This window comes from Cricetulus griseus, chromosome 2 (genome assembly GCF_003668045.3).
Source record: "Cricetulus griseus strain 17A/GY chromosome 2, alternate assembly CriGri-PICRH-1.0, whole genome shotgun sequence".
Lineage (NCBI taxonomy): Eukaryota > Metazoa > Chordata > Mammalia > Rodentia > Cricetidae > Cricetulus > Cricetulus griseus.
Window position 1 is genome coordinate 51,413,754 of NC_048595.1, and position 23,142 is coordinate 51,436,895.

The following is a 23,142-nucleotide window of genomic DNA, read 5'->3' on the forward strand; positions in this document are numbered from 1 at the left end:
TATAAGCAAGATATAGTATTTTAGTTAAGAAAGTAGTGCATAGATATCACATTCAATATGATCAAAACCATTCCATGTATGTCCACAAATGAAATACATGCGTAAAAACACACTACAAAAGGATGGGAGGGAGAGTGAAGTGCTGATATTGGCTGATTATGGAGAACATAACTCTCTTTTTACAGTTTTCTATGTTTTTGAAGTTTCCTGCAATGCCATATATTATCTCTAAAGTGAAATTCTTAAAACTCATGTGTCATCTCAAAAAAGGAAAAAAGGAAAAAAAAAACTATGGCAAATACAGATTTAACCTGGTTATGGTTATTCCCATGCATGCAGCCTTCCCCTCCACTCTCTTTTCAAGACTTCCCCCTCCTCTTAATTGAACTCAGGACCTTGTGTGTATCGGGCAAGTACTCTATCACTGAGCTACCCATCCCTTCAGTTCTCATCTTAGTGTCTTCCCCCCTGCTCTGGGTTCTGTGTTTTTCATCTAACTCAGTGCTATTTTTCTTGAAATAATAAAAACATGTTTTTATGGGGTGTCTTAGAATGTTCAAAGGAAAATCACAGTATCACACCTGTCAGTATGTTATGTGTCCTGGCTGAGTAGAAAGCACCAGGCTTTGGAGCACAAAGACTTGAGTTTGAGCATTAGCTCAGGTTCATTTTCTTAGGAGGGGGTCTCACAATTCTACCTCATAGTTACAATAACTGTACCTAATGCATTTGGAAATAACCAGCGCTTGGACTTCAATAACATTTTTTCTTTCCTTTGCAATTAACATTGTTTTAAAAGGTCACTAATGTAGTGTGTGTGCGTGCGTGCACGAGAATGCCTCAGCATCTGTAGAGGTCACAGAACAACTTGCAGGAGCTGGCTCTTCCACCACATGGATCCTACATTGTCAGGCTTTATGGCAAATACCCTTACCTGCTGAGCTACCTTGCTGGCTCCATTTTGCAATGAAGACACTATAAAGCAGACTGTATACAAAACCAAATGCTCTGAATGTTAACAAATTGCTATTGAAGATAGTATGATCCATCTGTATGCTGCTGATCCCTAAGCAATGCTGAAGGCAGGCCTTATCCTGAAGGGGAAAATATTACTCTTAATCAAAAATAGAGCATTTTCTTATTACGCCCAGGGGACAAGGGATTTGGTGTATGAGCAAGACTTTGACAAGATCATTAGGCAGGCAAATACTTTTAACCATAAAGAAATAATTAGATTTTATAAAAGAGTAAATCAAAACTTAGTATCATTTGTTTCTGTCAGTGGAGGCACTTCCAATAGCCTTCTTTCCTTCCTCTAGTCAACCCAGTCACTAATTCCTATCCCTCCCTCTGAGGCAGTGTTCAGTACAGGTCACACCACTCAGGACCCCCTATCACATAGGCATATCTCAAAGGCTATTCTGGGAGTCTAAATGAGCTCGTCTACATTTACAGAGTCCCTGTGCATAACAATTACACTGGTGGATGTTTGGGTTATCAGTCTTCCATTATAGCTCATACTTCAATGAATACTTTAGATACAGCTTTGCTCATATGTCTAAATACATGTGTGGCTTACGTCGAAGACATATGCATAGGTTTATGATTTTATACAGAAATATTGAATACTTATGGCATAAATGCTATATGCAATTTCAGACACACACACACACACACACACACACACACACACTTGTTCTATGGAGAAGCTAAACCATTTAAAGTCCTTCAATGGCCTGGGAGGGGACTGTTATCCATATGTATATGTTTGCAACATCATGTTAAGATACTTTTTGATCTTTGCTAATCTTTAGGTATATTAGAAGCCTTTCTAATGTCTTCCTTTTCTTTCTTTATATGCCTTCTTGTATTTATTTGATTGTTGGTCTTTTTGATCCTGACTTTGAAAAGCATATATTAAGTATTTTGCCCTCTTGTCACAAATGCTGAAAATATTTTCTTCAAGTTATATTTTAATTTTCTCTGTGTATTTTCCCATGTGTATATTTTTGATATTTTTAGAACAGAACTTGTCTGTTTTTTCTTTGATGGATTCTTGGTGGATATTTATATCTATATCCATATATGTGTGTGTGTGTGTGTGTGTGTGTGTGTGTGTGTAATATTCTTCAGAGGCCTTCCTTTCTTAAATATTATAAACAAAACTGCACTATGGTTTGAAAAGATGTGTAGGTCAACCTTTTAATGTTTTTTTGTCTGTTTGGTCCCAGATGACATTTATTTTTGTGGTAGAAATATTTTTCCAGATGGCTACTCAGTTGTCCCAGTATACACTATTGAATACTGGAATCTTCTGATGCTACTCTTTTCACAGATTAAATACTTTATTCATTTGGGCCTTGTGGTAGCTTGAATAAGAGTGACTCATATATTTGAAGGCTTGGTCCACAGCTGGCAGAACTGTTTGGGAAGAATAAGGAGGTGTGGCCCTCTTGGAGGGGGTGTGTCACTGGGAGTGGACTTTGTGCTTTCAAAAGCTCATGCCATTCCCCATAATTCTCTGTCTCTGTCTCTGTCTCCATCTCCGTCTCCGTCTCCGTCTTCCTCTCTCTCTCTCTCTCTCTCTCTCTCTCTCTCTCTCTCTCTCTCTCTCTCTCTTTCTCTCTCTCTCTTAGATCAGGATATAAGCTCTCAGCTCCTGCTCCAGTACCATGCCTACCACAATGATGATCATGGACTAAGCCTTTGAAACTGTTGTAAGCAAGCCCCAATTAAATACTTGTAAAAATAAGCTGTCACAGTCATGGTGTCTCTTCACAGCAGTAGAACAGTAACTAAGACTGGCCTCATTCATGACCCCATAATGCAGAAGAATATAAAAACGAGACTATAATGGAAGAACTTGGAGTGGTGGCTTGTCTGTAATCCCAGAACTAAGGAGGAAGGGAATTGCTAAAAGTTCCAGGCCAGCTTGGGCTCCATGGGGGAGTTTCAGGCCATTCTGGGCTACATAGCAAGATGGTCTCTGTGTCTGTCTGTCTGTCTGTCTGTCTGTCTGTCTGTCTGTCTGTCTCTCTCTCACTCACACACATACATATACACATGCTGTAACAGAAGTAATACTAAAGAGATTAGAATTAATTTAGAAAAAGGATAAAATAAGTTTTGCTCCACATCAGGCATTGACTTGACAAGGAGCAAAAATGGCAAGGAGGTCTTTGGAATTGTTCTGTTTCTTGCTTATGCTGGCAGTTACAAGAATCTGTGGTGTTATAAAAATTCAAAGAGAAATTTATTAAGTAAACATTTTAAAATTTAGAAAGGACAATATAGTCTAGACATCAGTGGTGAAAAAGGTGCTTTGTGAAGTGAATCCACTAACTTGGTCTGAACTTACCTATAATCTACCATTCTCTAAAAGAGGGACCATAGTCCTTATGCCTTCCCCCAAATCTTTTGTTTTCTTTCCTCTGCTAATGAGACACAGTCATATGTAAGTACAGGTGACTATTAAGATCTTTTACATTTCTCCACACAGAGTTTTTACTGCCTTAGAAAGGGAAGCTTTGGGCTATTACACAGAGTCTCATGCCACACAAAACACAAGGACTCTAGTTTCAATGTGGATCAGCAGATATCATGTTTCTATAACACTTGGCTACATGGCCTTCAAAAAGTTACCTTCTCTCTCCATTTTTGTCTTCTCTTTCTCAATCAGTTTACCAAGAAGCTTTCCTTCATGAGCTAATGTGAGGGGGAAATGAGGTACCACAAGTAAAGGGAATCATGAAGTGCCTGCACCCTGGTGAGAGCCCAGCTGTCTGTGGCATCCCTCTCAAGTGCCTTTTCCTAAGCTGTCTTGGTCATCTGGGAAGAGGGAACCTCCACTGAGAGGCCATCCCCCAGACTGGCCTTCTGGCAAGGCTATTGGGCATTTCTTTGATTAATGATTAATGTAAGAGGGCCCAGCCCATTGTGCATGATACTGCCTCTGGGCAAATAGTCCAGAGTTAATAAGAAAGCAGGCTGGTCAAACCATGAGGAGTAAATCAGTAAACTGTGTTCTTGCATGGTCTCTGCTTGAGTCCTTACCTCTGGGTTCCTGCCTTACCTTCCTGCCCTGACTTCCTTCTACCATGAACTATGATGTAGAACTGTTAGCTGAAATAAACCCCTTCTTCCCCAAGTTGCTTTGGTTCGTGGTGTCCTATCACAGCAATAGAAACCATAACTAGGACAGCCATTCAGTTATAGTCTGAGTTAGGAGAGAGAGCATGGCAGTCCCACCATCCCACCTTCAGAACATCGTACTGGGCAAGGTAACCTTCATTTTCTCATTTCAGTTGCCCTGTCTTTAAAATGAATACCTCAAAGGCGTGGTAGGAAGATAATACACATAGGTAAAGAGCTCTGTTCATCAAAAGGCATTGAACACATGCTAACTGTGAGGCTTAAACATTTCTGTTCTGGTGGTAGATAATTGTTATGCTCTCCTTTATAGTGCATATTCATTTACGGAATGAAACCGATACAAGATTCATTTGAGACATAAAAATAAACAATAAATGTAACTTGCTATTACATGCTTCTATAGAATTTAATAGAATTTTAGTTTAAAAAATCAAAAGTTCATAACTAAGAAGAAATAGAGGAGAAAAATGTTTATGAGATTTTTTATGCACCTTAAATTGATTTTTAATTAATTAACAAAAGAGAGTATGCATATTTTATCTCCTACCATAATTTAAAAGTGTTTTCTCCTTTACATTCTAATTCCATGTTATGATGCCAATCTTTACTTCAGAAAAAATATGGAAAATTCCATTTTTGTGGTATGAGCTAGTCCTAACCTATGGTATGAGGAGCTATAGCCCTCAGGACTCATAGAAAACTCTGTCTTTCTCTCTCTTTTAATGGGGAGGGGAATCTCATTATGTAGTTCTGGCTGCCTGGATCCACCTGTCTCTTTTTCTGCAGTGCTAGGATTAAAGGCATGCACCACCACATGTAGCCTATTATAAACCTCTTATGTTATATTGTATGTTTGGAAAGAAGTCCTTTATTATGAAAATGAGGAGCCAGATGGCACACACCTTCATCCCAGCACTCAGGAGGCAGAGGCAAGTGGATCTCTGTGAGTTTGAGGCCAGCCTTATATATAGTTCAAGTTCCAGGACTGGAAAACAAACAAACAAAAAACAAAAGGAAGAAGATGATGCATCCTGAAAAACTCTGTAACCTGCCATTGGCAGCAAGTTTTGCTTAGCCTGAGCACTGAGAGGTCTAATGGACCCAACCATGGCCCTCACTCAGAATGGCTTCTCCTATTGTCTCACGGTCTTCAGCCTTTCAGGAGTCCAGGCCAAACAACCTACAGGTTATTTCTGATTTCTCTCCTCAGCCCTCATCAGATGCCTCTGCAAAGCTTATTATCTCCATCTTTAGAATATTCTTGGAGTCCAAGAGCTTCTCACAGCCTCTACTGACCCTGATCCCTAGGTTAGTGCACGGACAACTCTCTCATCTGAATGACTGCCATAGCACCCCCACCATACTCTGCCCAGTCCTGCTTTCTCAATTTTATCTATTGGTCCCTAGCTTTCAGTTGTCCCTAGCTTTTGTTGTTTTGGATTTCCACTCCCACCAGGATGAAAGTTCTTATCTGTTTCATTTACCTTGGTACTGTCTGGAATGGGGGCTGGCATGTAAAAGTCACTCATTACATCCCCCATGTCCTTTTAGTCTTCCCCTGGCAACCTATTTCAACAAAGCCCTCCATGATTTTCTCACATCTGGGCTTTAGGAGGCATACCTCTGCTCACAGTCTTCCTTGCAGGAAATGTCCAAGTCCTAACCCTGGCCTACCAGCTTCCTGATCCCAAGGCCCTACTTCTTATTACCTCTCCAACTTTGTCTCCAATCTTCTCTTTCTCATTGACCTCACCTTCCTCACTCATGCCAGGCTGCTTTGGCTGGTCCTTTTACCTACCAGTCATTGGGTCCCACCCCATCAGGGCCTTTCTCTGATGGCAAAGTCAAAGGGCTGGTAGGTCTTGCTCCCCACTTGCATGCTGTCCTACCCCTACTGCTCCTTGTTCATAGATGCTTCATGGATTTGCACACGTAGGGATGGATCACTGTCTTACATCACCCGTCTTTCGTATTTACTGTGTTGTTTGTTCTGTCTCTTCCTCTTTGGAACTTTTATCTTTATCCCTGGTTCTAGGTGCTAGCGCCTAGTACTTAGAAGGTTTTTTTTTTTTTTTTTTTTTTTTTTTGCACACAGCTGATGCTCAATAACATGAGAGGTTTTCTTTCAGTGGGGATGGATACCCACATCACCAGCTTGTCAGTGAGAGTGGAACACATTGTGTGAACTGCTCTCACACCTCAAGGATCCTGTCTGTCATGTTCTAAACAGTCGCACACAGTATATATAACCAATGGTTCTGTACACATGCAAAAACGTGGAAGTTCCTTTCAAGGAAAGAGCACAACTTTCTCCTCACTCTCACTTCCCTGATTTCTCCGGGGATGGGAACAGATTTTTCCCATTAAAATATATTTATTTTATAGGCATTTTTTCCAGATCTGCCTTGCCCACATTTTTTTGGCCACGCTGAAAAGTTTAGTATTAGTGCCAGAGGCGGCACATACTCTGCTCTAGGCTGGCATCCATTTGTACTTCATTATTAGATGAAATTAAAAATGTTGCTTTGGCCTTTTGTCTGTCGCATAGCTTGCCTATTATCCCACTCCCTCCCAATAACCTGCTGTGAGTGGGCAGAGGAGTTAATGCTATTCCATTCAAAAGGGACTTGAGGCCTCCCAAAAGTTGGTAATAGGGGAGACCTTTGGCTTGACTTCCTGTTTTATTTTTTTTAATTGGAAAAAAATATCTTATTTTATTGCAAGCAATCCCAAACCCCTAAACAGAAACGTGTCTGCTGCCATTCTTTGAAACAGTTTGGACACACTATTGGGATGCTGAACATTGTATTTAACACCCTGCCTGATACCTCCTGCTGCTGCACAGCCTGCCTGAGGCCTCCCCCTGTTGCAGCTGAGCTCTAGTAAGCTGCTAAAGATAAACAGATCAAACCATCCTGCAATTTCAGTTTCTAAGAAAGCACGTGACTTTAAAAAAAAAAGCATAATTTTCCCTTAACTTTTCATTCATTAGTAATACTAGTTTTTGACTCTTCCCAGCTTGCTTCTGAGATGTGCCAACAGCTTACAGCTAAACAGTTTTCTTCCCAAGTCAATGGATACTGGGTCTCTCCTTTGCCAATAGTGCTGGACTGAACCATCTCTTACCAAATAGGTCTGTCTCCCCAACTTGCCTCTGGATCCTCAGTCTTTCTGCTAAAGAATTTATACACACTGCTATCTACTTACCCAAATAAATACTAGATAATACTCACATAAATACTAAATAATACAAAGTTCACTCTCTGATCTATGTCCAAGAGAGATGCAAGTCACTTTAGATTCACTGGCTCCAGAACCAATTTCAGTGACTGTGATCTAAGCAGAGGAGTATCTTTCCTCTTTGGCTCCTTCTCTCCTGTATCCAATACCATTAATTACAATATTGAATGTAAGGAAGCCAAGAGGCCTTCTCATTTAAATGCTTATTTATAGTTACAAAACACCTCTCCACCTATTCCCTTTCATTCAACTGCTATTACTGCTTTTTAAGTTACTGGCTTTAATACTTCTCTTCCCGACTGCTCTTACATATTTTTCTCATTTCCACTTCCTTCAGAGGCACAACCACCACCACCACCCCTAGGCTCTCCCTAGGGGCACTGCTACTGCTCCAGTTCCTACACTTTCGTCCTCTCTACAGGACTAAGGAAGGGCCCATCACACCACCTTTCAAGGCTAAGATACCAGGTCACCTGGAAACTCCAGTCATCACCCTTTCTGCCATTCTTGCAGCCATGAATAAAGGCCATATGTGTGTGTTCACACCTTTCATAGCCCCTCCGTCTCTAAAATACCAAGAAATACCTGGAGAATTGCTCACTGTTGAATTCATCAAACAATCATTCCCATCGTTTAAATGGATTTCAGAATCTTCTATTTTATGATTAAATACTCCCAGACTGTTGAGAGAAAAGTCAAAAGGTTCTCCCTTTCCATTCAGCCCTACTCTCTATTTCCTTCTCTTCCCAAGCCCCCTCATGCAGCTCCTGTGGCTTCTGGCTCTGACTTTTTTTAATCAGGCCCTTCTGACTCTAACTAAACAGATGGTCCTAGAACATCATGGGGATAGCATTCTATGCAAATCACTCCAGGAATACACAAAATTTAAGAGTTTGTCTTTTGTTCTTGGTCCTCAGCATGTAGTTACAGCATCTTAATCTACCATCTACACCCAATCATTTCCATATCTGGTATAGTTTGAAAGTACATGGGAGTGGTATTCACTGTGACTTGGGTCTGGGCTCTGCCAGTTCATGCTGTAGATATAAGGGTAGGGTCTGTGCCTATTGCTAAAGCTTGCACAGCAAGGGATAAGGTTTAGTTGTGAACTCAGGTGCACAGAGCATGGCAAGTAACCGGCGCCTGTCTCAGTCATACTTACTTGGTGAGGTGGGGGAGGCTGCACCTCCTTCTGTTGATGTGGTTGGGGGCTTGGTGTCTGGCATGGGCAGAGGCACAGGCCTGGCCATTGGTGGTGGCGGTGGTGGCGGCAACATTGGGGTAGGGAGGAATGGGTTGTGCACCTTGCCTTGACTGCTTCCATTGGGCTATAAGGGTTCAGAGAAAACACATACAAGAAAAAGAATAAACAGATGTCAGCCAATAGTTGCTTCTGCAAAACAAAGATTCATTAGGTGCCTGTCATGCAAATCACTAATATTCAGGCTGCTGGAAGCACACTGATCATTTGTTCCCCATAGTGTCACATCCAGGATCACTCTGGACTTGTCTGTCCATTAATAACCAACTCTTGCTCAGTGCTGTATTAGCTGCTGCTTCCACAAACATTTTTATGATTATAAAATGCTTGTTTAATACCTACATGCGTATTGGACTGAGGTATTATTCCTCCATGTGTATTTATATAGATCAATCAATGATCACTAAATATGTAAGACATATAAAACTATACTTTGTTTTCATTTCTTAAAGTTGATCTTATAAGAAAGTTAATAAGTATATTCAATGAACATAGACATTTTCTTTTACTATCATACAGCATCAGGCATGGAAACTTTAATATTTAGCTATCAGATTTCTAGTAGGCAAAAATACCACTTCTAATTTGACTTATCACAGCAAATGCCAAGGGACTCAGACTTCTGGTTGCCTGATGCTAGAAGAGCCAAAGAACAGCTTTCTAACAAAATTAAGTTTCCATCAGAAGAGAACATGCAACATTTATTTTTTATTTTTTTGGTTATCAGTTTATTTTATGTGGATTTTGCATTACACATTAAGGCATGCATCAAAATTCATTTAAATGCCAGCCTGCATTCTTTTTTTTTTAATACGAATATTTTTAATGAGACACTTGTAGTATTTCATCTTTGAGATCCTCTGTGGTTTTGTAGCATTTATTTTCAAGGTCTTCAGAAAAACCTTATGGAGAGAGACTTGTCTCAAACCCTATAAAATTTTGATCAAAACACAAAACAGGGCATTTGACAGTTATATAAGATGATGTCATGACTATTAAAAAGATCACGTTGGATGTTCAGAAGTCAGACTTGGTGCCAGTGATCAGTTCAGTCAGGTTTTCATGATTTCTCGAGTGGCTTTTCATAATGAACAATAGCCTATATGTAGACAACAGCCCCAAACCAAAGTTCAGCCAAAGGAGATCCCATTGTCCTGGGCTTTTAGGAATAAACTTAATACTTCTGCAGAGGCAGGCTCACTCCTTCATCAGCATTTGTGGTATTTTTAGTACTTTTCCTCAGATACTGGCTGGTGGTCAGAAGGCTGCACACCCTCACCAGCATCCTTGCCTGTGTATAATTTCTGTGTGGACCAAAAGTCCATAAGTGAATATTTTAGAATAAGTCAAGCAGATGAATACACAAGAAAAATGAAGAAAAAAAGACACCATATCGATTTGTTGTCTAGACAGAAATGTATCTGTGAACAGATCACCAGACATTAGTCAAAGCTGCCCATTCTGGCTCAGACCTGCAGAATCAGGTCTTTCTGCAGGGGAGAATGTCTAACGACAGAGCAGTTTGACATAACATCCTGAGCCAGGCAATAAGAATTATGGCTAAACTGTGGTTTCAGACATAGATATAATGAGAAAAGGAAATCAAATATGGCTTTCTGCTGGTCTTAATTTATTATTATTATTGCAATTGGCCTTGGGATATAGCTATTCATTGTAAACATATAGCTTTTTATTTGTAATAAAATTTGCGATTTTATAAAATAACTTTACTATTAGAATGTTACTCCACATTGTGATTATTTAGTTTATTTGAGAAAAATGAAAACATTCATTTGTAGTTATTGAATATGGCTTAGTTTTATACGAAGATAAGTGGAAAAGATAACTGCTCAAAGAAATAACAAACCATAATAAACTCTGCTTCTAGCATCTTGAGTTCAAGTACTGGTCAACTTGATCTAAAGTGTTAGAAGACTGTATTTAAAAAAATCAGCTTGGTTGATCTGAAACATCTGTCCCCCTCTGCTCCCCACCTCTCTCTATTATCCCAAATCATTACTTAAAATTATTCAGTCTTTCTATTTTGTTAACTGTATGATCCCAGGGTTAGAATGGAGGAGGTGGAACTCAGAAGGTTACATGGTTCATTCTCCAGACAATTTATATCCATAAGCTTGACAGTTGCAAACTTAACACAAACACTGTTTTTAAACCCTGGCCAATCACTCTTACAGCAAGTTAACTTTCCCATAATCTAGAATAAATATGACGTTTGCCTGTAGTCAGCCAGCATCACATTAGAATACAAAATCATATGGTCACAAAGGGTCTTATTGTTATTTTTACATTTGGTTAGCATTTCTAGAGAAATAAGGGGGGAAGAAAAGGTTTCCTTACATTGAGGAAGCCCACCTGTCCAGCTTGCTGACCGGCATCAGGGCAGACAAGCTGGACAAACTCTTTCAGCGTCTCCTGAGGGTGGTAGCGGATGGCTGGGTGTGAGAAGTAAGGCCCAGGTTGCTGGATGATGGGTGATGTTGGAAAGTGGAGAGTCGATGGCGTTGCGTGTGGACTTGCTGCAGGAAACAGAACAAAACAAAACACATCAGGGTTATGGAGAACCCTGCTTTGCCACAGCTGAACCAAACTCAGTCTCTCTCTCTCTCTCTCTCTCTCTCTCTCTCTCTCTCTCTCTGTCTGTCTCTCTGTCTCTCTGTCTCTCTGTCTCTCTCTGTCTGTCTGTCTCTGTCTGTCTCTCTCTCCCTAGCCCAATTCACAATGTTGTCCATGTGACAGGATGTAGCAAGGACAGTTCTGATGGATTTTCTCCTTTAAGGCTCTAAGACAAACATGGAGGTTAGAGTAGGATAGAATTTCAAGTTGCCTCTCTATGTTCAGTGGACGTGAGTTATAAAGGCATTAATAATCCTTGTTGAAGATGAAGATTATTCATTACCTTAAGAGCCTTTTTAATGAAGCAAGCAATAAAAAATGTATTTGGTAGATTAGACCTGATTTAACCGACATTACATTTGACAAATTCTACTTTGCACATATGGATCCCCTTTCATGCCGAGCTACCCATAGATAATAATTCATTGTTAAAGCTCTTACACTCCTTTCAAGGAAATTTCTAGGGACTAATTCAGGACTAGAGTTTTTTGAAGTCTGTAGTAAATGATCACTTAATGAACCCATGCAATTTGGGTGCCTCACTTCACAGTGGAAGGTTTATGTTGCATTTTTCTCTGTTGCCCTTTCAAAGCTAAAGCAGCTACAGGCTGAGTAGGCAGGAACTCCGTAAAAGGTTGCTTCTCTGCCATAAATCTGAGAAGAGTTTTCAGACAACAACTCCTTTATATTTGAACCCTGATAGATATCATTTGTTCAAGATTACATTAGATACAAAAGCTTATGTGAGATCTTAATAAGTTTTCCAGGAATGCTTTTGTCCTTGAATTGGGGAGATGATGATGGCCAAGACCTGGCAGAGGAGAAGGGCTTCATGTGAGGGGGCTGATAACACTTAGACTAAGTCCAAGCAGACCAGAGAAGACTCCAGATAGGGGATACATATGCCTGCCCCACCCCTTCCTTTTGCAGTTTAAGTCTTTAAACTGAAGGGGCTCCTACAAAGAGAAACACAGAAGTGCCTACAGTTTTAGAGAATATGACTTTCTGAATACCAAGCACAATTCATAATATTGAAGAGAATCCAAAGTTCAGTAGGCTCCCCCTTTCTCCTACCGTCCCACTGGTACGTCCCACTGGTACGGCTAAGGATCCCTGCCTTCTGATACTGGGGTCTCCTGAGGATTAAGGTATATTTTAAATAATAATTTAAAGGGATAAGGCTATGTGGGTCAGAGCAACCCTTGTAGTTTCTAGAGTAGAAATGCAGGCTGGAGTAGAAGCAGGACACCAACCCAGGCTTGAAGATAATCAGGTAGAATCATTATTTTCAGGCCATGTAAATCCATTCGATACAAATGGTTTCAAGAGAAAAAGATGGGTTAAATCAGAAAATGTTTTGCCCCTAATCATACAGCTGAGGACATCACAAACATAACCTATTGAAATCAGAATTTTCTACACTCCCCCTCTCCCACTTGCTCTTCTGTTTGCTTCTGTCTTGGTAGGTAGTTTTCCTATCCACTTAGTCACTCACCATCATACACTCAGAACTCAGTGTGGCACTTGAGAAATATTTGCTGGTTGCCCACTAACTGGCTAAATAAAGAAGTATAAACAAAATAAGACCAAATAGCCATAAAACTCGCCAAGGACAAAATACAGTTTTGTACCCTGACGAAAATCAAGAAGCATGGAGGAAAATGGTTATGAGTTAAGACTGAATACAATGAAATACAAATCTTGGAATCCATTATTATCTTGGAGTGAAAACTCAAGAGCTAAAGAGTTGAATGCTCCTGGACTGCTCTTCCCCTGGAAATTGTGTTTCTGGATGTATAGAATGAAACGATTTTGTTTTCTTCTAGCATGATGTAGTTGTCTCTACTGGTAACAAGAAATGTTGACCAGAGTCCTGTTTTTGACAGAATTGTTTCTAGTTAGCATTGTAGATGTTATTTCTGAAAAGAAGATAGGAATGTATTAAACTGAACAAAAGTATAGACTCAACTGTTGCAGCATGTCAAATAGAAAGGTGGCAACTCCATTGTCAAGATCCCAGTGAGACTGACCTTGATGATAAAGAGGTATTGCCTCAGGTTCTCATGGAAAGTGATGAGTGTTTTAGATAAGGAATGGGGATACACAGCAAGAGTATGCTCCCCAAGGTAAACCACTAGCTTGAGCAAAGAGTAAGTAGATAAAAGTTAAAGAAATAAAGCACCACTGCCATTCACTCTCTCTGTGAATTGTTAATAAACATCATTGAACTTATTTTATTAAAGATGTAAAAGGAAATCATTAGCAGTAAATTTAGACTTTAATTTCTTTATTACATTTTAGCAATAGCAATTTATTCATTTTTCCTTATGGTGCAGATTTCAGTGCAAACCTAAGAATATATGGTACTGTATGGAATTAATTCTATATAATGACTGATTGATTAGGATCAATTAATTCTTAATTAATTCCAGGAAATCATCTGGCCTGAAGTTCTAAATCAGACATCTGCTGAGTCTGCATTTACAGGGCTGTCCTCTTCAAGCCTCTTTTCTCTTTCTGGGGACAGAGATGGAAGCAGATGTTTCTAGACAGTGACCTTTAATTTCCTCAGAAAGAAACCTGTGATAGATGTCACAAAGATCTGTTGATTACTATTGGATCCCTGGTGTTTCTCTGGGTAATCCTCATCTTCTACTGGACACTGAGGCCTGTTAAAAGTCCATAGCTAAGATTTAATCAATGTCTTTTTCTCTTTTCTCCTCTCTACTTCTTTTTTCCTTCCCTTTTATCTTGGGTTTGATGTTCTAAGTGTACCTGAATTTTTATCTAAGCTGTCTCAAATCATTTTAGAAGGAGTCACTAGAGCTAAATCAATCAATTAATTAATTAAATGTTCTTTGAGATGGCTAGAGCAAGCTGTGTCGAAGAGAAACTACCATGATGAAGCTGACATGATGCTAATGGAATGCACAGAGTGCTATGAGTCCAAATTTGTGTGTGTGTGTGTGTGTGTGTGTGTGTGTGTGTGTGTGTGTGTGTGTGAGAATAGTTGACACAATAAAAAATTATAGTACATTATGTAAATGCATATTTAGATCCTTTAAAATGTGCATTATTTACTTGAGAGTCAATAAAGCCTTTTCTCCAGTGGTTCATTTATTGCAGAGCATCCATCTGGATCCATGTTGACATTAATACAATATTCTGAATTAAAAGACACTATCAAATTGGCTGCTTCTGGGGTCTAACGCACTCAGTACCCCCAGGCCAGGAGCAGCATGGCATCTGTCAGGAACGCTCCACTCTGAATGACTCTCACTACTTGCTTAACTACTAGCTAGTGGCCAACCTGGTTTATAACAAGAATTTGGGCTTTTCATGGGAATACAAATAGGACGGAGAGGAAGGAAGTGTGACAGGTTTCTGTCTCTGTGACAGCCCATACAAGTCATCACAAACAGGATTTCCTAAGGGTCTGGTCTAGTAATTGCTTATGGTCAGGCAGATTGGCCTGGCCTACCTACTCCCCAGACTGCAGAACTTTCTAATTATCTAAAATTATTTCTTTTAATTTGAAGAAGAAAAAGGCTAAAAATCCAAAATAACTAAACATGTGTCCAGCTCAGAAGTACTTCCTCCTTTTAAATTAGAATTGACCGAGACTGGGGAGGAGAAGGCTAAGGCCATTACTGTGTAGTGGAACACTGGATCTGACGGCAATATGTAGTCTCATGGCACAGTGGAAGAAGGGACCTCTTGGACAACACTTGAGCTGTGTGCATGTGACCACGAACCACATAAAGAAAATGGCACTGGGATGGGTAACCAGACCTTGTATCTTCATGCTTTATTCAAATCTTAGAAAAGGAAGCCATTTCTCCTCATGATTTCCAAGGGGTCTTCTGAAGACCAACCTTACAAATTCCAAGAACATATTCCTCTTTCTTAAAGCCCAAATATCATGTGTTGAACCATGTTATTCTATGCAGCCCTGCCATTGCCCGTATCGATTTATTTGTGAACCTCATTTGTGAACCACTGCATACTCTCACACATTACACAGAAACAGTAATTAGCTTTTGCTTTTTGGCACTAGCCATCAGATCCTAGCCTGTCCTGGGAGAGGTTCTACAGGGACGCTGTCCAGAGGTGACAGAGCCATAAAATCTCTTCCTCCTTCGAGGGCAGCATGCTTGGAGATAGAGGCTTCCTCACTGGCAAGAATGAAAGGCATCTCCAAAGTCCAGAATCTGCAAAGTGTCATGGTCTTCCCATTAATAATGAGGGGCAACAGGTGACGTTGCAAGTTGTTTCTTCTGCTGGACTGTCACGAGGAATTGCTACCCACTCGTCTGCAGCAGCTAGATATGCTCTTTTCAGAGAGTGTGGCTTTGAGAACTCCTGACTACTCTTGCTTAGAAATAAACCCCCACCTTCCAAGGCAAAGCTCAAAAGGAGAAGAAATTATAAGAAAAAAAAATCCCACTTAAAACTCAAAAGCTTTCCACAAGGGCAAACGGAAGTTGTATTGTTTGGGTTGTCAACTACTGAGCTTCTTAAGAAATTCTAAACCAACACTATACAGCCCCACTGCAGTCTACCTGAAGCTGAGAAATCTATCTTAATGGCCCACAGCTATAATTGATAAATCATGCATGAATCAGGCCTGCCATTTACGAAAGCTGAGAAGTTTGGAGCTGTGTGATTTATGTTAACAGACACAGGGAGGAGGGAATTAGAACTGGTACTCAGGCCCTTAGGAAGCTGAGCCTTTTCTAAGTAACAAAGCATGTGACTCAAAGCAAGCTGAGGTTCTTCAATTTTTTTTTTCCAGGACTCTCAGTCCATACCTTTCGTGTCACCGAGAAGCATGTGAAAGGCACAGGAGAAAGCATCCCATCTCATGATGCTATGCAAAACGGCAGTGTTTTTGTGTGAGTGATGCAGATGCGGTAACTGCTACAGCAGGCTTCCAAGCTGGTGATGAGTGACTCTACTCGAATAAAAGGCTTCTTCGGACTGGAGATCAGAGTGCATGTCTTTTGGAAAAACAGAGCTCCTCACCTCCAACAAAGAGAGGCCGATGTCGTTTTACATTCTAATCTGCATCCATTTTACCTATTTAAAAATCTGTGTTTCTCCTGACTCCACAAAGTTGTCCTCTAGCCTTCACAGGCAGGCTGTGGCTCTCATGTGACCTGCCCCCCAACCCCATATCATACAAACAAACAAACAAACAAATAAATAACAAGCCCAGCTTCTGGTGAAGAAAGTTTGGTGTTTCTCAAAAACTCTGGGTTCTGGTCTAGAGGAGGAATGGAGACTCCAGACTGCAGAGGATATTTTGAAGGTCTGTGGTAACAGTCTACTCTATGCTACAGAAGTGGCCATAGATATGCCATTGACAAAAGGGTGAAACAATGTTCAATAAAATCTTATTTGAAAACACAGGCTAGGCCTGGATTTGCCCTGGAACAGACTCATGTAATTCTATTCATTCTGAAGCCCCTCTCAAACCTGCAGTGGCACCTATCAGTCACTGCTTCCCCTGTCTCTTCTTTACAAGCCATTTGTGAAGTTCCAGCCTTCTGGTGCCTCCAAAGCTACCAGAATGTCTCCCACGCCGCCGCTGTGTGTGTGCCTTTTCACAAGCATTTAGCTTGCCTTGGCCTCACCTAGTTGCCCCATCTATGTCATTCCAAGTTAAGCATATAAGTCAGGAAAGTAATGCGGCATAATGTACGACCCACGGGTCTTGGCATAATAGACTCAAGTGTTCAAGACCCATGCAGTAATCATCTTGGAACCCTGAGGAAGGGCAGTGAGGGAATGAAGAAAGGGCAGATATACAGTCACAGGCACAGGAAATCTGGGATCAGGTGGGGGTCTACTACTGCCACAACATGTTTATTAGGTACCGTACAGCGGGAGGGGTTAACTCATCTGAGTAAGAGGACTCTGTGTGCCAGCAGTCTCAGGCTGTAAACATCTGGGAGCAGGATGCTGCAGTTGCTAGTCTTTGTACACACTGACCAGTTGCTCATAACCACGTGTATGGCTCTGGAGAAAAGCTTTGCTATTTCTGCTGAGCATCACTGAGGTAAAGCGTTGCCACTTCCATGGTTCTAAGGCCTTGGAGCCCTCCACAGCCCATGCCTATGTCAACAATGCACATTCAATCAGGACTTCACGCTCTTACAGCTTCCTCCACTTTCTACACACCGGCTTCAAATTTAGCCCCACCAATCTCTGTTACAAGCTATAGTTTCTGAACCTCTCTATGCTCCTAATTGCCATCTCAACAACAGAGGCTAATACCACATGGATTTGCCCTGAGATTTAACAAGAGTGTATGCGTGGCACATGATGTGGCTTCTGACCTCACAATGGTCAACAAACAGCCTCTTGTACTGATATCACCACTACAGAAAAGGATGCCGGTAGGCAACTAAGAAATTGGAATTTATTCCCATGTCCTCGGATCAGTTCTGGCTGTACATGGATTGTACCATACATAGGGGGAAGGGTGGTGGAATAAAAGGTTCCTGTTTTCTGCCTATGTGAATAGCAAGAGAGTAGCAACAGCCATGGGTATGACCTAAGGGTCTTAGAGCTAATTTCGCAAACAATGAAATACAAATACAATATTAGGCAGTGGTAATGCCTTTGATCTTACACTGAAGTAACTGTGTTCAAAAACCTGAAACGTTTCTTTTCTGACCAATGATATTTTAAATATCTACTCTTGCCTAAAACTCAGGCTGAGATGACCTAGATGTTTAGAACTATGTGGCCATCTCGCCGAAGACACTTTTATACTTAAAACTCAGAGCTTGGGTGCTAATTGTGACTGTTGACACTGGCCTCTTCTTTCAGCATGGAGACACCCCTGTCACCCAGACTGCCTTCTGACCTATCCAGATGCTGAGCAAGGCCTTCACATAGCCGCCTAATGTGGACACATGGAAATCTTCATCATTCCCTTGAAAGGCCCAAAGGTGTGTGCTAGTTAGATAGCTAGCACAGACTTACCACAAAAGAGGCTTTTCTAGGACCAACGGCATATTTTGGGAATGCTTTCTATTTAGACAGAAACCTGGGTGCTAGTGGACTCTCTGCTTCTATATGGCTTACAAGGATGGGCAAAGTCCCTTTCCTCTGATTCTCTCATTTCAAAACAGGATTTGTACGAAATACTTTCTGAGGCCCATCCCCTTTAAATTTGAGTGGATGTATGGAATTCAGTATCTAGAATCATGTTTACAAATGACTTAGCACGACTGGCTCATGGTAACCAAATTAAAATCTAGAAGCCTGGAAAACAAAGGAGTACATGACATTTAAAGGAACATATTTTAAGGTAAGCTACTGGGCACATCTGGACTGTCGGCTAGAATACTCAGAGTTTTTATAGACACGGAGCATGCTGGTTAAGGGCTGACACAGACCCCAGCCTTTCTGAACTGACCACATTCTTGCACTAACTGCATAAGCTACCATGGTGGGTGATGTGTTCTAATGTCACCCAACAGCTGTGGCTGTCGCAGATATGAAGAGTGAGAATTTAATAGGCAAAGTCGACAGGAAACTGGTTCTATGAAGGGAACTTAGACTTTTATGTAATATGCAAGTGAGACCATGAGACAAGAGATGAACAGTGACAAACACATCAAAACAAGTATTTGGGGCGGGGCGGGGGGAACCTTCCTGCTATAGAAGGGATGATTATGCTGCTAACGGAAGCAGGATGGAATCTCCTGAGACCAGAAGACCACTGGAGGGGCAGATTGAGTGCTGCAAGCAAGTTTTAGAAACCACACCTGTGAGAAGTTATGGCTACATAGACAACAGGTGCTGGGACTTGTACTGTTGGCAAGTCTTCCTCTACATTAAATCTAAAGCAAGTAAACCATGTCAAGGAGAAGCAAGCAAAGACCCTGTGTTGGTTGGTGTTTTTGTTAGCTGGACACAAGCTAGGGTCATCTATGAAGAGAGAACCTCAATTGAGAAGACATCTCCATTGTGTTGACCTGTGGATCACACTGTGGGGATATTTTCTTGATTAATGATTGAGGCAGGAGGATCCAGGCCATTGTAAGTAGTAACCCTTTTGAGCAGTCCTGGGGTGTATAAGTAAGAAGGCTGAGCTGGTAAGGGAGCAAGCCAGTAAGCAGAACTCTTCCATGGTCTCTGCTTTAGTTCCTGCCTTCAGGGTTCCTGCTCTGACTTTACACAACGATGGATTGTAAGCTCTAAGCTGAAATAAACCCCTTCCTCTCCACATTGCTTTTGGTTAAGGTGTTTTATCACAGCGATAGAAAGCACATTAAGGCAGCCCTAGAATTGCAAAGCCGAAGGGTAAGTTTTAGCACACCCACCATCAGGATGACAGCACTTTAAGACTGTGCTGTTGAATGTGACCAGCAAAGGTCACTTCAGAGTACCCTCGTGAATTTGAAGTCTCTTTAGTCATCTTGTAGAATTGGAGAATTTCTTCCTAATGTTGGTAGATATTACTCCAGGGGAGAAAGAGTTAGTCCAGCATGTAAGGTCTGGTACCACCTGGCTCTGGTGTCCACGTTCTGTGCCAGCCTCCCCTGGTTCCCCTTTCCTCTTGTGGACCTGCTCTGTTCTGTATGGGTTTTAGACAGCAACTACTATGGATTAAAACTGTTCCTTCCTTGATAATGTGCACGAAGCTACTTAAACTTTCTAAACTGGCAGTGTGTGTGTGTGTGTGTGTGTGTGTGTGTGTGTGTGTGTGTGTGTGTGTGTGTAATAGCACCAATTAGAAGACTCTTCTGAGGGTAAGAATGAATGTATTGAGGTATATTAGGCCTACTCATTCAACAAACATACTGAGAATCTACTACATGCTAAACAGTATCTAGCTAGGCTTGGAGTATTTATTATCCTTCAGATATCTTTAGGAATGAGATATATGAAATGTAATCCAGAATATGCAGTAGAATCATGAAACCAAGACTCAAGAGTTGAACTGTTTACAAATGAAGCTGCAGGAGGTCTGCCCTGATTTCAATGAGAAACGTCCCCCATAGGTTCATGTATTTAAACACTTGTTCTCCAGTTGGTGGCGCTGTTATAGAATGTTATAGAACCTTAGGAGGTCTAGCCTTGCTGGAGAAAGCACTTCACTGGGGGAGGCTTTGAGTGTGTATAGCCTCATATCATTCTCTGTTCTGTTTGTGAAAATATGGTCAGCTAGGTTCTTGCTCCTGCTGACATGCGGTGCCTTCTCCATGATGGACTCTACCCTCTGGAAGCTAAATTAACCCTTTCTTATTTAAGTTGCTGTTGGTTATGGTATTTTTATCACAGTAATAGAGCAGGTAACTAATACAAGGCTCACAGCATAAACTAATGATAGATTTCTAAGTCTGGAGTTTACTTGTGCTGTGCAAGGTCTAAGCGCAGAAACAAGTCCCGGGCTGGAGAGTGGTGCTCCAAGCATCTTAAGGCCTTTTTCCTCCTGGAATGAGAGGCATTGTCCAGATGTCCCCCATCCTTTCTTCTGTAAATGGAGGTCTAACATTTCTTTGAAGAGCTTTTCTCCCCCAGTCTCAGGTTATGTGGTTAACAACCCTGACACCTACTCCTGTTGTTGGTTAGTGTACTCAAGCTACACGATGAGATATACCCTTATCTTAGATATAAAGGTTGTTTAAAGCAAATGGTCCCAATTAGGCCAATTAGAGCCATGGTCACCCAGTGGTAGCTGCTTTTCTAGATCCATTGTAGAAAAGTGATTCTTTCTCCCTTTGAATTTTTTAAGTTGGTAGAAACTAAGTGTGGAGTTGTTTATGCTTTGTATGCTACAACAGGGGGAGATGTGGCCTGTGAATGGGGCTCACAATGAGAGAAGTAGAGGGGGGAGGTTAGGATCTGTGAACCTGATCCATGTCCTTAAAGACTCATAGATCTTTCATTTCCCGAAGCTAACCCATTATTTTCTTTGGCCAGTCAGTGAAAGGTTAAACAATATGGTTGCAATTCTTAAAAAAGAGCCATTATTAACACATCTCCAGTTCACTGTCTAGTATTTAACAATTCAGCAACTTTTGTTATAGTGCTCAGGAATTTGGTGGTTTAGGATGATCTAGTGGCATCCCCTGAAATGACAGTGTTTTCTCTTTTTCTTTTTGGTTTTTTTGAGACAGGGTTTCTCTGTGTAGTTTTGGAGCCTATCCTGGCACTCGCTCTGGAGACCAGGCTGGCCTCGAACTCACAGAGATCCGCCTGCCTCTGCCTCCTGAGTGCTGGGATTAAAGGCGTGCACTACCAACGCCCGGTGACAATGTTTTCTAATTGTGCCAACAGAAGGTGTCTACAGAACCTGATGGACATAGCCTCAAATCTCCACTGACAGCTCAGATGGTGATGCTGTCCTCAAGTTCTTCTATGGCCTGTCATTACTGTCATCTCAGTTGCAATGATGTCTGTTCTGCTAGGTAGAAAGGCAGGGATGGTCTTTTGAGATTGACAATTTGGGCCTCCATGGTTCATGGCAGATGAAGGCTCAATGATTATCTGCTGAATTGACTCTGTAATCAGAAGATCCTGATGAAACAAAGATACTTCCCCCTTTAGCAAGAGCCATGGATAAAGGGGGAACTTGTCTAGGTGAAGCCTCTCTCCGTCAAGGGATGGGCCACCTGCTCCACTGGGGAGTCCATTTTTCTCTCACATATGAGTGGGGGCATGGGGAACCTGGGTCTGTTCACTTCGTCTTTCTTTTCCAGCTTGTTCTATATTTATTTCTAGATCAGCAAGAATAGATGGAAAGTGAGGCACTAAGGGTGTGAGCCATTTCAAGAAAACAGAGTGAAGGAGGCTCTGAGCACAAGGAGGGTGGTGATCTGAGTGGAAAGGACACTTACTGGCCACACACTGCACTCCAAGCCCCTCATTACATTGGCAATTTTACTCTCTCCTCCCATTGATGCTTTCCAATTATGTAAACGTGGGAAAACAAAGGCCCACTGAGGACAAATGACTTCCGCAAGCTTCAACAGAGCCCACATGCCTTGGTAGAACTTGAGTTCTACTGCCAGGCATAACTCCTTCCTAGAGACTCTCTGCTTCTCTTTAAATTACTTTTTCAGAGGTCAAATGGCTTATTTCCCTTTAGAGGTTTTCTCCCAGACCCCTTAGTATTAAAGGAGAAATAGGCAGCTCTAATATTCTCACATGTGCTGTTTTCATAAGAAAACAGAACACTTTGAGAGATGTAGAGAAGCAACTAACATTTAATAGAAAGAAATGAAAAACAGTGAATGTAAATTTTCTGTGGAACTCTAACTTTAAAAACCACGTGAATACATGTGGGTGATCAAGTGCCCTGGCGTTCCCGACACAAAGGATGGAGCCTCGAAGTGTGACTCTCAGTGTTGTTGCAGCCATTTGGACAGGACAGGACAGTCCTACAGTATGCATTCCCTTGCTCCAATGGGTGATAGGTCGGACTACATAAACACTGCTGAAGCTCAGCTCCAGGCAATGCAATGCACTTAACTTGAACATGATTTATGATTCTGTCAGTAGAGGAGGCTCAAACCTGCACTGATGCCTAAATGTGAGCTTTCTATTCAAAACAGAGTTGGGGGGAGGGTGGGGGAGGGCGGAGAAAGGGAAGGAGTGAAGGAGGAAGAAAGCAGGAGGAGACTAGTTCACATAAAGAGAAGATACAAGTTCTATTTCAATTTTTTTGGTTTTGTGCTTGGGGAAAAAAAACAAAGAAAACAAATAACGAGTCTAAGCATGGAACCAACGTAAGATTAAATTAAATGAGGAAGAAAGAACTAGCTAGAGACTTATTTGATTATAAAGCCAGTTACAGTTGATGTATTTGGTATCAGTAAGGGGTCTTGGTCATT

General features: G+C 41.2%; 1 protein-coding gene across 4 annotated transcripts in view; it reads right to left on the reverse strand.

Moving 5' to 3' along the window:
* Nfia (nuclear factor I A) overlaps nucleotides 1–23,142 on the reverse strand; it is a 348,579-nt gene that overhangs the window by 42,915 nt on the left and 282,522 nt on the right. For all 4 annotated transcript variants that reach the window (XM_027400457.2, XM_027400456.2, XM_027400460.2 and 1 more), the window contains 2 exons: nucleotides 11,012–11,190; nucleotides 8,555–8,720 (listed from right to left, as the gene is read on the reverse strand). In XM_027400457.2, the coding sequence (XP_027256258.1) occupies nucleotides 8,555–8,720; nucleotides 11,012–11,190 (345 nt within the window). The remainder of the gene's footprint in view (nucleotides 1–8,554; nucleotides 8,721–11,011; nucleotides 11,191–23,142) is intronic.